At 27.7% G+C, this 11,930-nt stretch overlaps 3 protein-coding genes across 4 annotated transcripts; 1 reads left to right on the forward strand and 2 right to left on the reverse strand.

Moving 5' to 3' along the window:
- Positions 1-1,197: 1,197 nt before the first annotated feature.
- Positions 1,198-2,148, forward strand: LOC109609206 (protein C19orf12 homolog). Its single transcript, XM_049964511.1, has 3 exons — positions 1,198-1,502; positions 1,573-1,734; positions 1,794-2,148. Exons 1-3 carry the CDS (start codon positions 1,478-1,480, stop codon positions 2,057-2,059), a joined length of 453 nt encoding a protein of 150 aa, XP_049820468.1. The 5' UTR covers positions 1,198-1,477; the 3' UTR covers positions 2,060-2,148.
- On the reverse strand, positions 2,140-3,532 carry LOC109609205 (retinol dehydrogenase 13). The gene is made up of 6 exons (XM_020025837.2): positions 3,375-3,532; positions 3,155-3,320; positions 2,843-3,097; positions 2,612-2,786; positions 2,353-2,554; positions 2,140-2,295 (listed from the first exon to the last, which is right to left on the reverse strand). The coding sequence occupies exons 1-6, from the start codon at positions 3,449-3,451 to the stop codon at positions 2,196-2,198; spliced, it is 975 nt and encodes a 324-aa protein (XP_019881396.2). The 5' UTR covers positions 3,452-3,532; the 3' UTR covers positions 2,140-2,195.
- A 1,222-nt stretch (positions 3,533-4,754) lies between these two features.
- Positions 4,755-9,032, reverse strand: LOC109609192 (facilitated trehalose transporter Tret1-like). Of its 2 annotated transcripts, XM_049970538.1 has the most exons (3): positions 8,930-9,032; positions 6,411-6,779; positions 4,755-6,356 (listed from the first exon to the last, which is right to left on the reverse strand). In XM_049970538.1, the coding sequence occupies exons 1-3, from the start codon at positions 9,006-9,008 to the stop codon at positions 5,458-5,460; spliced, it is 1,347 nt and encodes a 448-aa protein (XP_049826495.1). In that variant the 5' UTR covers positions 9,009-9,032; the 3' UTR covers positions 4,755-5,457. The 2 variants fall into 2 exon arrangements, with proteins under 2 accessions (XP_049826495.1, XP_049826494.1); XM_049970537.1 differs by having other exon boundaries at positions 4,755-6,779.
- Positions 9,033-11,930: the final 2,898 nt, after the last annotated feature.

Genomic DNA, 11,930 nt, shown 5'->3' on the forward strand with positions numbered 1-11,930 from the left:
AGTGGTAACAATATACATTTAATCTTTGTTAGTGTTATGGAAGTATTCAAGTAAATTCATTTTCAAAAGTGAGGGATTGGACTTTTGTTTTACAATTTAGTATTTAGAAGTAAGAAGTTCCCACGAAAAATTAAAAGAGTACAAGTTATAGAGTAAAATTTCCATAAATTTAAGATAAATGAGTAATTTTTATTATTTAATCATGAAACTCGATGACACCTCTTCTGCATGCCTTCTTCTAGTCTGATCGTTTATCACTCCTTGATCTCTCTGAAGTAGGACCAGTTTGATAAAATCGAGTACACAAGCGAGAAATAATACTTTGTGTAACATTAACAGTCTACTTGCGATTTTGATCTAATTGATCCCAGATTCCAATATAATATAATTGCTTTACAACTCTCCTATGGACAAATTTAAGCAAATAATGACTAAATTCATGACCTAATTATATATAATATTGAAAGACTAATTAAGAATACGGGGACCCAGTATACCATTTAATCTCTTTCTTAAAAGTAATTTAACTTCGTCAGAGATTCCTAATTTCAATACTTTAACAAATACGGAAAAAAATCCGCGGATTTACTGATACGGTAAATTTGATTGGGTAACGGGAATTACAGTAATTAATAAATTATTTTGTTGACTATGTCTTTTATTTTAAAAGGGCAGAGAAGATGTTTAGTATAAAAGGGATTTTTGTGATTTGAAAAATCTATCTTGCAGACTAAATTTACGTAACAAAAGCACTGATCATTTGAATTGTACGTTGTTAATTATGCGTAAATAAAAATAGAATATTGCTACTGGATAGTACAAAATATATTATTATATTAATAATAATATTTACGTACATGAAGAAAAAATTACTGAATTTAAATTGTAATATTTAAACGCTACTGGAATATTTTAAAAATTCATAATCACAAAAGTATATTTTATGTTTATTATATGTTTAATAATTTTTCATATAAAGACGTGGGAGTATTCAGTGTACTGTGTAGTACAAACGTGTTCTAAATTTTGTTAAATTTTCTAGACTTGTTTTCTCCCTGTATATAAGGTATTTTTTATTTAACACCTTTTATAGGTTATATTGAAACAAATCCCACTACAAATTCAAATCCACCCTAGTGGAGACTCATTTTAATTCCTAAAATTAAAGTAATGTCCCTAACCTTTGAACATGAGTTTATTTGTTAATGCAACACAAGTAGTGACCTCACATGGACTAGTTCAAACTAAAACGTAAAATAGATAACGGTAAAATACATCAATAGTTTCAAGTTCTATCATAAGATGTAGAAGCGACATGTTTTTGTTTTTATGAAATTTTACGTCTTGCTAGGTTACGTTTATTGTACAACAAACGTAACTAAGCAACTTCAAACAATAATTTATTTTTATATTGCAACTAATTGCCACTTGTAGTTAAGGTCGTGTTCGGGTTAGTTTACCGTTCTATATTTGAAATATGAACTCACCGCAGGAAGAAAGAGGTAATTTTATATAAAATTTAATATTGTTCTAAATTAATTAAGAAACGTCCCTTTATTTATCTATATTCAGGTCTGGTACGTTCCAAAGACCTTATTTTGGAAGTTGTCGAGATATTGTCTGAACAAGAAGATCTTGAAGCAACTATAATTGGATGTGGTAAAGCATCTTTAATGACAGGCATATTTGCCTTTATTGGTGGTTTACTAGGTGGTCCATTTGGAATTTTTGTGGGTAATTTTTTTATTAAAATTATATTTACATACATTGTAATAATTCATATTATATTTAAGGTGGCTCTGCAGGAGCTGCTTCAGCAGCTCTATATTCCAGAGGAAATGTTAGGTCTGTAGTTAGTATCATCAGGGAAGATTTAAATGCAGAACAAAAAAATCGTTTGGCAAATGCTGTAGGAAATATTATAAATTCAATTACTGCTGAAGATGCTGTAACCATTGTGATGTTGTTAGCTGGACAGGACAAAGTTAAGGCAATGGTTCTTGAAGAAATAGGGAATTTCCTTAAAAGGGAAATGAATATGGGCTTAGCTAATTTATAGTAGGTACCAGAATAATGTAATAAATGTGATACTTTTAGTTATGGACTGTTAAAAATTTTTCTATCAATAATAAATTATTTTCAAGACAATTATGTATATTTTTATTAATAGCAATAATAACAATATTAAACAATTTTTACAATACTAGCCTGGTCCATTTTTCACTAACTGCCCACAACCATTTAGCAGTATTATCATCTTGACCTGCTGTAGAAACTTCCTCTTGTTCATATTTTCTAAAAATTATCAATTATAAAGCTGATTCTATTTGCATACATTATTTATCAACTTACACAAAATATTTGCCTGTTATCTTTTCAACATCTGGACTGATGGCAAGATAAACAGGAGTTTGTGCTGCCTGATTTGGACCCTTTACAAAAGGCCATACAAAAGGTTTAATAAAAATTTTTGCCATCCAACTGTTAAAAAAACTCATATGTCTAACTATTTCTGTGTCCACAATCCCTGGGTGAACTGCATTAACAGTTACTCCTAGAAAATAATTGTATTAGCATAAATAATTTCTTTTGTTACAATGTTTAAATGTACCAGAATTTTCTAATCTTTTTGCTAGCTCTCTTGTAAATAGAACATTAGCTAGTTTGCTTTGAGCATAAGCCTTTGCAGGATCATAACTTTTATCACTGTTCAAATCTTCTTTATTAATTACACCTTTCTTGTGTGCTATACTTGAAATGTTAATTATTCTACTTGGAGTTGATTTCTAAAAAATATATGTTCAATTAATTATATTATTACAGTTAAATAATAATTTAATACTTTGAGCATATCCAGTAATAAGTTGGTTAAAAGAAAGTGCCCCATATGATTTACACCAAGTTGCATTTCTATGCCCTCCTTAGTTTTAGAATTTGGGGTTCTCATAACACCTGCATTGTTGATCAAAACATCCAATCGATCTTGCTCCTTTTTAAAGGTGTTTACAAATTCCCTTATTGACTCAAATGATGCTAAATCACATTTTCTACAGTATACATATTTGTTTTTAGTTTCCAATACAATTTCTTTGCGTGCCTAAAAAACTATGTCTAAATTATTATAAGATTAAATATTTCAGTGTTATTCTCATACATCTTCACATCTTTTTAAATCTCGACAGGCCATATAAACTTTAGCATTTCGTTTAGCCAACTCTCTGACCGTTTCCTTGCCAATGCCGGTATTCGCCCCCGTGACAATTATAACCTTTCCATCGGCCAGTACGTCTGGTCTGTAACGGGGTTCACCCATGAGTTCCCTGGAATATTATTCAACTTAATAACAGCATACATATATACTTATAAAATTTTACTTTACAAGACAAGCAGTACCAAATGTAGCTACCATGCCGCAACCAATGATTACGGGTTTAGGTATATTTTTAAACATTTTTGTAACTCAATTGTTATTAATATAAATGCGGAGGAACATAACCTATAGGTTCATAACCTATAACTAATCAGATGTGAATTTCATTCATATTACCATTGAGTAGCCTATGTTGCCAAGTTTCATTAAATTATTAACACTAGAAAAATTCATATGGGTTAAAGCCAGTGTTTTATTTCATAAATAATACATCTATAGTTTAAAAACTTGCCTTATTCAAATATTAATAATGACTTGGATGAAAATGATTAAATTTAAAATTTTTTGATTTTGATTTTATTAAATATTGAATGATAGTTTTCAACCGTTCTTGATTTAGCTTTTTTACCACTATAGTAATCATTTTATTAAATTTAATAAGTTGAAATGAGTTTAAAGTTAATTAAGTTTATAGAAGACAATTATTCTAATTAAAAATGTTCTTAATTTAAAAAGAATAATTATACAAACGAATATGGAAATGTAAAACTATATGTATGTTACATGTTTATTATCAATACAAAAATAAAAAGCCTCTTAAAATATCTTTTATTGAAATATATATATATATATATATATATATATATATATATATATATATATATATAACTTTGGAAATATACAAATTAAAATTTCAAATTCGAGAATACCTTAGGAATATTCCCACTTGGCAAATATTTAAAGGGAACTTTCCAGCGGCACATGACTGATCTCAATTAGTGAACTTGATTATCTGATTTCATTTTATTACCAATTTTTAACATTGTGAACTTTTTAGAATAATTTTAATTTAAATACACATAATTATATCAAAATTTCTAAATTATAAAAATAAATTTATTTTATTGGAAAACAATAAATATTTCAACGTTATATGTTTCGTCCATCATTAAAATTAATTAAAAGTCTAATACTATTGTGCACTTCTTTGACATCCTTGGTTGTCAGTGGAAAATATTTATAAAATATTATCATAAATACTATGTATGTTGAAATATTGTAATATCTAATAAGTTATAAATAATAAATTAACATAAACAAATCTCACAATTGTCAAATATTTCCCAATTTTTACAATTTATTTAGCCACTGTGTTACAATAAAAATTGACATTTACATGCTATTATTTGTATGTTTATTTAAAAATCTTACAGTTTCGACCATGGAACAACAGATACAGATACACACAATATGGATAACAAAGTTATTATTATTGTAATTAACCAAATAAATATTGAACAAATTCTTGGAAAAAAAAAATACATTTAATATATTGTATTAAGTAACGGAAAGTTTTTATTTTTATTTTTTAATTAATTTTTTTCTAAATTGTATTTTAAATATTTTTTGTGTTAAAATTGTTGTGTTTTATTTAGTGAAAAATTTACTATATGATCTGAATTTGTCTAAGATTCTTTAGGTGAAGAAGTTGTACGATTCTGGTTTCGTCGTTTTAATAGTGCTGAATGCTTTGAAACTTGTACCCATGAATATATTAATTCATGCAAATTTCTGATTCATCCATGTCTGAAACTGTGATGACTGAACCATTGGAAAGAGGTTTTAAGCAACGAATTTCATCAAAAAGTTGGACAACATCAATGCAACTACCTACTGTTCGCAGGTTGGCCAAGTTCATGGAAACTTACTAAAATATGGGTTTTATTTGATAATAGACTAAGTATTCTGCTTCTCCATGACAACACAACACCATATTTTTCTATATAATTATTATTAATATTTTCATTATTCATTTTTTTTTATGGTAAAACAGTTTGTCTGAAAAGAAGGTCAAAATTGTGACTGATTTTTTCTTCACTTCCAAGAATCAACACTTTTTCGTCGTGGTATAAATTTGTTTGTATAACGTTGGCAAAAATTGTTATGTTATGTTACCAATCTCCGATTGGTATCTGTTGAAAATGATATTTATAAATATAATTTTTTAATAATATGTTTGAGGCAACATGGAACAAATTCGAAAATGAACCCTAATGGTTTGTGACAAATTATTAAAATAAATAATTTTATTTGTTATTTGTTTGTTCAATTTTAAACGATTGTTGAATTTCCTGTAAAGTTTTTCCTGAGGTTTCAGGAATCAGACGAAATGACAAAATAAACAAGACCGCGCAAGTACATGCAAAAAACATAAACGAAGCATACATTCCAAAGTAAAATTGTAATTCGTTAAATAATTCGTTATTTAAAGCACCACCGACTCCAAAAACAAATGTGCAAAGACACAATCCTTTCGTTTTTACATTTGCCGAAAACAATTCTTCCAACATCAAAATGCTAACTGTGCCAATTCCAATTGTATGAATTATGTAAAACATTATCATCACACACAATGGAATCCAGTGGCAGTTTTTCGTGATATTTGGACTATATTGTTCACACCAAAAGTATAATCCTTCTATAAGCAGCAGAATCGTGCACGAGAAGGCCGAGTATTTAAACGACCGTTTCCTGCCAATTTTGTCTGCTGTGAATCCTGTAAAAATACACACTACAGATATTATTGCTTGAATGATTATGGATGATGTTTCAGCTGATATTTCTCCTCCAGTTTTGTTGAAGATCTGTTGACTGTATCCAACGAAGGCAGTGAATCCACTGAAAGGTATAGCGAGTTGAACAAATATACACGAAATGAGAGCATCGCGGTTACTTTTGATTTTGAAAAGATCTGACCATGTGCCAGTATCTGATATTCGTTTTTCTACGTCGGATTTTATTGATTGGAAGGTGTCTTCGACATTATCCTCTTGATAAAGCCACTTGAGTGTTTTCTTTGCTTTAGATTCATCTCTTTTTATGATGTAATAGTAAGGAGTATCTGGTATCAGTGGCAATAACATAACCAATATTAAACAAAACATGAGACAAATGTAACCTGTTTGTTGTATTGAGCAATAGCTTCCTATAATATTAATCAACAATATTCCGAAGTTAATGGAGAAACATAATGCATTACCCCACGTACCCCTAATAGTTGGGGATGAAATTTCACCAACGTACATGGGTAAAGAAATGAACAAAAACTCGGTAACTCCAATGAAAAGTCTTGCAAGATAAAACAAGTACACTGATCTTGCAAAAATTATGATGATCCAATGCACTATACATGGTATAACCATGAGCATGATCGTCAGTTTCCTACCAATTATGTCGTTTAAATAAGAAAACGGCAGGACACTGACAGCCATTGCTAAATACGGGATGATCGTGAAATATGCGGCTTCCTTTTCGGTGATGTCATAATTTTCTTTATCCTGAGTTATCTTGGGGATTGAAGGTGATGTCCAGGCGAAAGCCAGTCCGTAAACTATACCCGAAAAACATGCTGAAATATAATATTTCATTTAGTGTTACATCGCGTTTGTAAGATTTTTAGTTTGTAATATATTGTATTGTTCGATTTAATGAAATACTTTACGTTAGAGTATGAATCCAATGTGAAGTTTTAGAAGCGGTATCAGTAATAAAGAACATTATGAAAGAAATACTTCTTTTATTCCATCATGAAAATAATGAAATTGTACATATTTTATACAATGGTGTATGTGTACCGCATATTATTCCAAGTTTTGCACATAACTACACTGCATTTTACTGTGTAATGCATTATTGAAACAGAAACTAGCCGTTTATATTCATCATTATTCGCAAAGCATTTGTCCCATAACAATTTTGATGTCGAAAAAAAAATCATGTCCATTTCTAAAACTCGGAATACAATTCAAAAAGAGAGCATTCGAATATATGAAACTTTTAAATATTTAGATATATCACTATATTGTATACACAAGTTAAATAAACTGTAAATTATACATTACCTTTGACAGGACTTACATAATTGTAATCTTAATAAAAATAAAATCAAAGTAAAACTTAAGAATTATATTAAGAAACGTCGTAAATCATTTTTAGTAAGGATTCATAACAATACGACATTTTTTTCTGGACTTCAATTATAAGTAATGTTAATATTTTTTAGATACGAGGGCAGTTTCTCTGACGTAACAAAAAAAAAAAAAAAAAATAATAAAATCTTTATTTGATTGATTCCAACGACTTTCAATACAATGCTTCAATAGCTTCTATACGTTATTTATAGTGATAAACTTCACCTGCACCTCCTTTTTGTTGACAATTCCTTTACCACCGAGTTTTTTCAAATTTAAAAATAAAATATTTTCTGACGGGGCTAAATCTGGCGAATAGAGTGCATGAGAAAACAATTTGAACTTTAATTTATCGATTTTGGCAACTGCAACAACGGATGTGTAAACCAGCGCATTGTCGTGATTTAACAATTCTTTCATTTTCGCCAAATGCAGCAGTTTTGTTTTAATTTTATCACAAAAACGCTTGTTCGCTTAATATTAGCCTTTAATGGTTTTTACTTTATAATTAATGAAAATTATTCCATGAGTAACAAACAACTGATGCCATCAACTTTCCAATAGATGAAACACTCTTTGTCTTCTTTGGAACCAATTGTTTATAATAGCACCTTCTGAAATGTCTACCATTTCTGTTAGATTTTAGTCGACGTTCATCTAAAATCATTTTGTTAATTTTTTTCAACAATTTCTGGCGTGGTCCTTTCAACTTAAAGTATTAAATCACGTGACAATGATTAGAAAATTCATTTAGAACGTTCACTGTTGATGGTTATTATAATAGATAAATATTATAGCGTGTTGAAACTTGATTAAAGTTTTTTAAAATTGATATTTTTCGAAAAAGTATTTTATATTAGCTAGAATTAGTGTTGTTGATGTTGTTGAATGTATGCTACTTCTCTACTAATGTTTATAAGTATATATGTATTTTAGTTTGTACAAAATTAAGGTAATTCATTGCTTGCTGTGCTATTATTGAATTAAATTTACCTAATTGTTGTCATATCAAACTCAACTGAATGATTGATAAGTCTCGTGTTTAAATAAATTGTTATTTTATTTGTATTTATGAAGTCCAGTACTCGTATAATCTAGCCCGATATTATCTAGTGTAATAATTAAAATACCCATGGCACTGAGTATAATAGTACAATAGTTATTTATTAGTTATATATTCTGCGTCCATGATATTTCCAAAATATATGTTTATGTTTGGTGCATAAATACAACGGCAATAATCATTAAATTATGTAAAGCAATTAAGATATAAAAATTAAAACTATTTTACCTATAGCAATTATTGTAATTGTGATTAAAAGTAGCGTCCGCTCACCGACGTTTTCACTTTATAGCTTTAGAAATATTGTAATTGATTTAAAACCATAATACAAATGTCTCGTATCTCAATGTATGTAAAATATTTCAGCATATCTGAACCAAATATTATAAATAGCGGTTGTGCACATTTTTATTACCTTGATAAAACTGATACATAATTATTTTCTAAACGTTGTTTCAGACAAGTTTTTTACGATAAACAATTGTAAAATATGACTAAGCATAAACAAATATTATTCTCACTTACCTATAAGAATGCAATATATTTGTGGCCACTGCCTTTTGTGAATTTTTAATATTTCCATAAAATTGCGATACACCGCCATAGTTGATAGTTGGTATCACATTCGTACTACTCGAGGTTCTACATACGAATGGTGTATTATCTATATTTCGTTCATTACCGAAACAATTTTTCAAATTAAGCAAACTCACGTTCATTATGTTAATATATAACAACAAAAGTATTTGTAGTCTAGCTGCGATTATTTTCAATTGATCAGTTGCCGTAACGTATGTACTCGTATTGTAAAATGTGTATTACATATGGTTTATGTGTTTACATTTTTTGATACAAAATGATCAATACCTATCAATATTTTAAAAGGACACCCATTTTTATTAATTATATTTTGGATTTTAAAAGTCGATTGATGGGAATGGATCTTTTTCATACTGCCCCGGGTTAGAAAAAGGTGTAAAGGTAAGATGTATTTGAAATACATCGAGTTACCATGTATGTAATTTAGAATTTTAACATAATCAAATATATTGGTTATTTGAGACATCAAGATGGCTAAAAATGTACAAAGCTTAGCTTAGTCCACAAAGACTTGGCTTATGAGGTATAATAGTCAGTCGTTCATGGAAGTTAGTAAAAGTCATATTGAAATAATTACTGAACGTTATCAATAATTATTATTTTAACATTTATAAAAATAATTCTTTACAAACATAACCTTAATGAAAACCTTAAAGAATGTACGTTAGCAAATAACTTATTTTGAAGATATCGAGGATCTTTTATATTCTAATAATACTTCTAATATTCTTCTACAGTTTTGTGTTGACCATATCTACAATCAAATGAGGATATAAATTAAATTCTATTAGATTTAATTGTCACAAGTAGCGTTTATTTCAATTTGTGTTAGGCTAATAATTTACTTTATTTATTACAATGGTGCGTTATTTTCTACAGAAATCCGCCATTCAAAGGCAACGAGATAAATACTTAACCTCTATTTTATTCGGGCCAAGTATAAAATTATTAGGATGGATTTATGAATTTAATGTGAATAAAATGTAATTGCAAAGAAAATGTGTTAAAATATTTTTCTTTGCGAATCTGGATTAATTTTAAATGTAATGAGAGTTGAATAAATATTTTTTATTTAATCTTATATTTAACTTTTAAAGAAGTTAAAATAAAATAAAATATCATATAATATAATAATATTTACTAATTCTGAGACATTATATTTAATTTTTAATTACAGTTTGATTGTGTTGTTTTATATTTCCTTCAAATGATCTGTATGAATTTAACAAAGGACTATGGAAATTTGAAGAAATATTGGGTATGTTTTGTGACGTATTATATTAGTATATGAATTAATTAATTACAATTATTTTAAATTCCTGTTCATATATATTTAAAAAATGACTTTAATAAATTAATTCACAATGAAAATTAAGAATCATATATTTTTATATTTATTTAAAATATGTTTATACAATTAATGATTTATTTAGTCTTAATTATATATCTTTAAATATGTTCTAAGACAATATTTTCTAAATTATATTCCAATCAAAATTCGGATATTGCATTTTTCTCCGCAAGACTGAGATAGAAATAAATGTTCATAAATGTTCGAGTGGCGGATGCGCCTATGAAGTAAGCTGTGCAAATTAAAATTAAAATGTTTCCTTTTTACTTTCAACTAGTATTCAGGTATGCATGTCCTATATTTGTGTTGGACAGATTAATGTAATTAAATTTTATATTTAAAATTTATTTTATGACAATAGTTTAAATGAAGATATTTTTGGTATGTTATATTGAGATTATTTATTAGATTTATTTAGTAATTAATTTCGGTTTTAGACACATCAATATTATTTATATAAAAATTATCATTTAATTTATTATGAATTAGTTTGGCTATAGATTATTCAAATAAAATTTTATATTTCTTAGAGCAATTTTTCAATAATAACAAACTGTTTATTGTATCAATTATATAAATGTGTGATTTGAAATTTAAATTATTTTTGGGTATATTATATTGAGTATTTTTAGGTTAGTATAAGAATTAATATCATTTTGAGACACATCAGTATTTACTAAAACCACTGTTATAAATATCTTGTTCCTTTTAATCATTTAAATATATCTTAGTATTTCTCCAATAAAATAAAAAAAAATAGAATTCGAATGTGTCCATCAATAACACCAGTAGTTAAAATTTTAATTTGAAGCACTTTTAAATGATGAAAAAAATTGATTACAATTTTACAAATAAGCAATTAAAAAAATTTATCGTTTATGTACTCATTGATATAGAAATTCAGGCTCATGTCCAACGACTGAACAGTACGTGAACAAGTTACATCTTGATTGGAAAAATTAAGTTTCGTCGTTTATTATGCACATTTTTGTTTGGTTTAAAATCACCAATATATTTCACCAAAACCTAAAAACACACACTCGACATATTAGATTTTCATGTACTACTGCAAGTACATAAAACATTAGAAAATCCAATTTTGGCTAATAATAACATTTCAATCGCTTTTTCGTAATTTCAGCCTATATCTCATTATTTTTAAAGTAAATGTGGTTAACAAGGCTTATATGTTCTAAAACACTTCGCAGTTATGTAATGCGAGTATGATTTCAAAACATTAACCCAATTTAATAAACCTAAGGTGGCGACGTGTTTCCAGTTCCTTCTCATTTATATCCCCTGTTTGTACCATTTACTTTGATGATACAATTAATTAAATTCTAGCCGGCGGATCTCCGAGATCCATCAACGCCCGTCTGTGTTTTTCGAGCGTGTCAATTAACAAGATAATCGTAGTCATACGTACATGGTTTCAGTAAACTTTTTTATGATGATTATTTTAAATCTAATTATACGAGTTATGTGTTGGAAACTGAAATAAAATTATTAAATTTTAACTTATATAGAAAAAAGCGTCTTTTAAATGCAAGTCAATGTCAAGTGTGAATATTTCTA

Source organism: Aethina tumida, chromosome 1, assembly GCF_024364675.1.
Source record: "Aethina tumida isolate Nest 87 chromosome 1, icAetTumi1.1, whole genome shotgun sequence".
Classification (NCBI taxonomy): Eukaryota; Metazoa; Arthropoda; class Insecta; order Coleoptera; family Nitidulidae; genus Aethina; species Aethina tumida.

Excerpts from the sequence above, each read along its gene's own strand:
- LOC109609206 (XM_049964511.1), top strand. The coding sequence starts at position 1,478 with ATGAACTCACCGCAGGAAGAAAGAG. Across the intron at positions 1,503-1,572 it reads CTCACCGCAGGAAGAAAGAG|GTCTGGTACGTTCCAAAGAC; the intron begins GTAATTTTATAT and ends ATCTATATTCAG. Across the intron at positions 1,735-1,793 it reads TCCATTTGGAATTTTTGTGG|GTGGCTCTGCAGGAGCTGCT; the intron begins GTAATTTTTTTA and ends ATTATATTTAAG.
- LOC109609205 (XM_020025837.2), bottom strand. The coding sequence starts at position 3,451 with ATGTTTAAAAATATACCTAAACCCGTAATCATTGGTTGCGGCATGGTA. Across the intron at positions 3,321-3,374 it reads GGTACTGCTTGTCTTGTAAA|GGAACTCATGGGTGAACCCC; the intron begins GTAAAATTTTAT and ends ATAATATTCCAG. Across the intron at positions 2,296-2,352 it reads ATAACAGGCAAATATTTTGT|AAAATATGAACAAGAGGAAG; the intron begins GTAAGTTGATAA and ends GATAATTTTTAG.
- LOC109609192 (XM_049970537.1), bottom strand. The coding sequence starts at position 9,008 with ATGGCGGTGTATCGCAATTTTATGGAAATATTAAAAATTCACAAAAGG. Across the intron at positions 6,780-8,929 it reads AATATATTGCATTCTTATAG|CATGTTTTTCGGGTATAGTT; the intron begins GTAAGTGAGAAT and ends ATTATATTTCAG.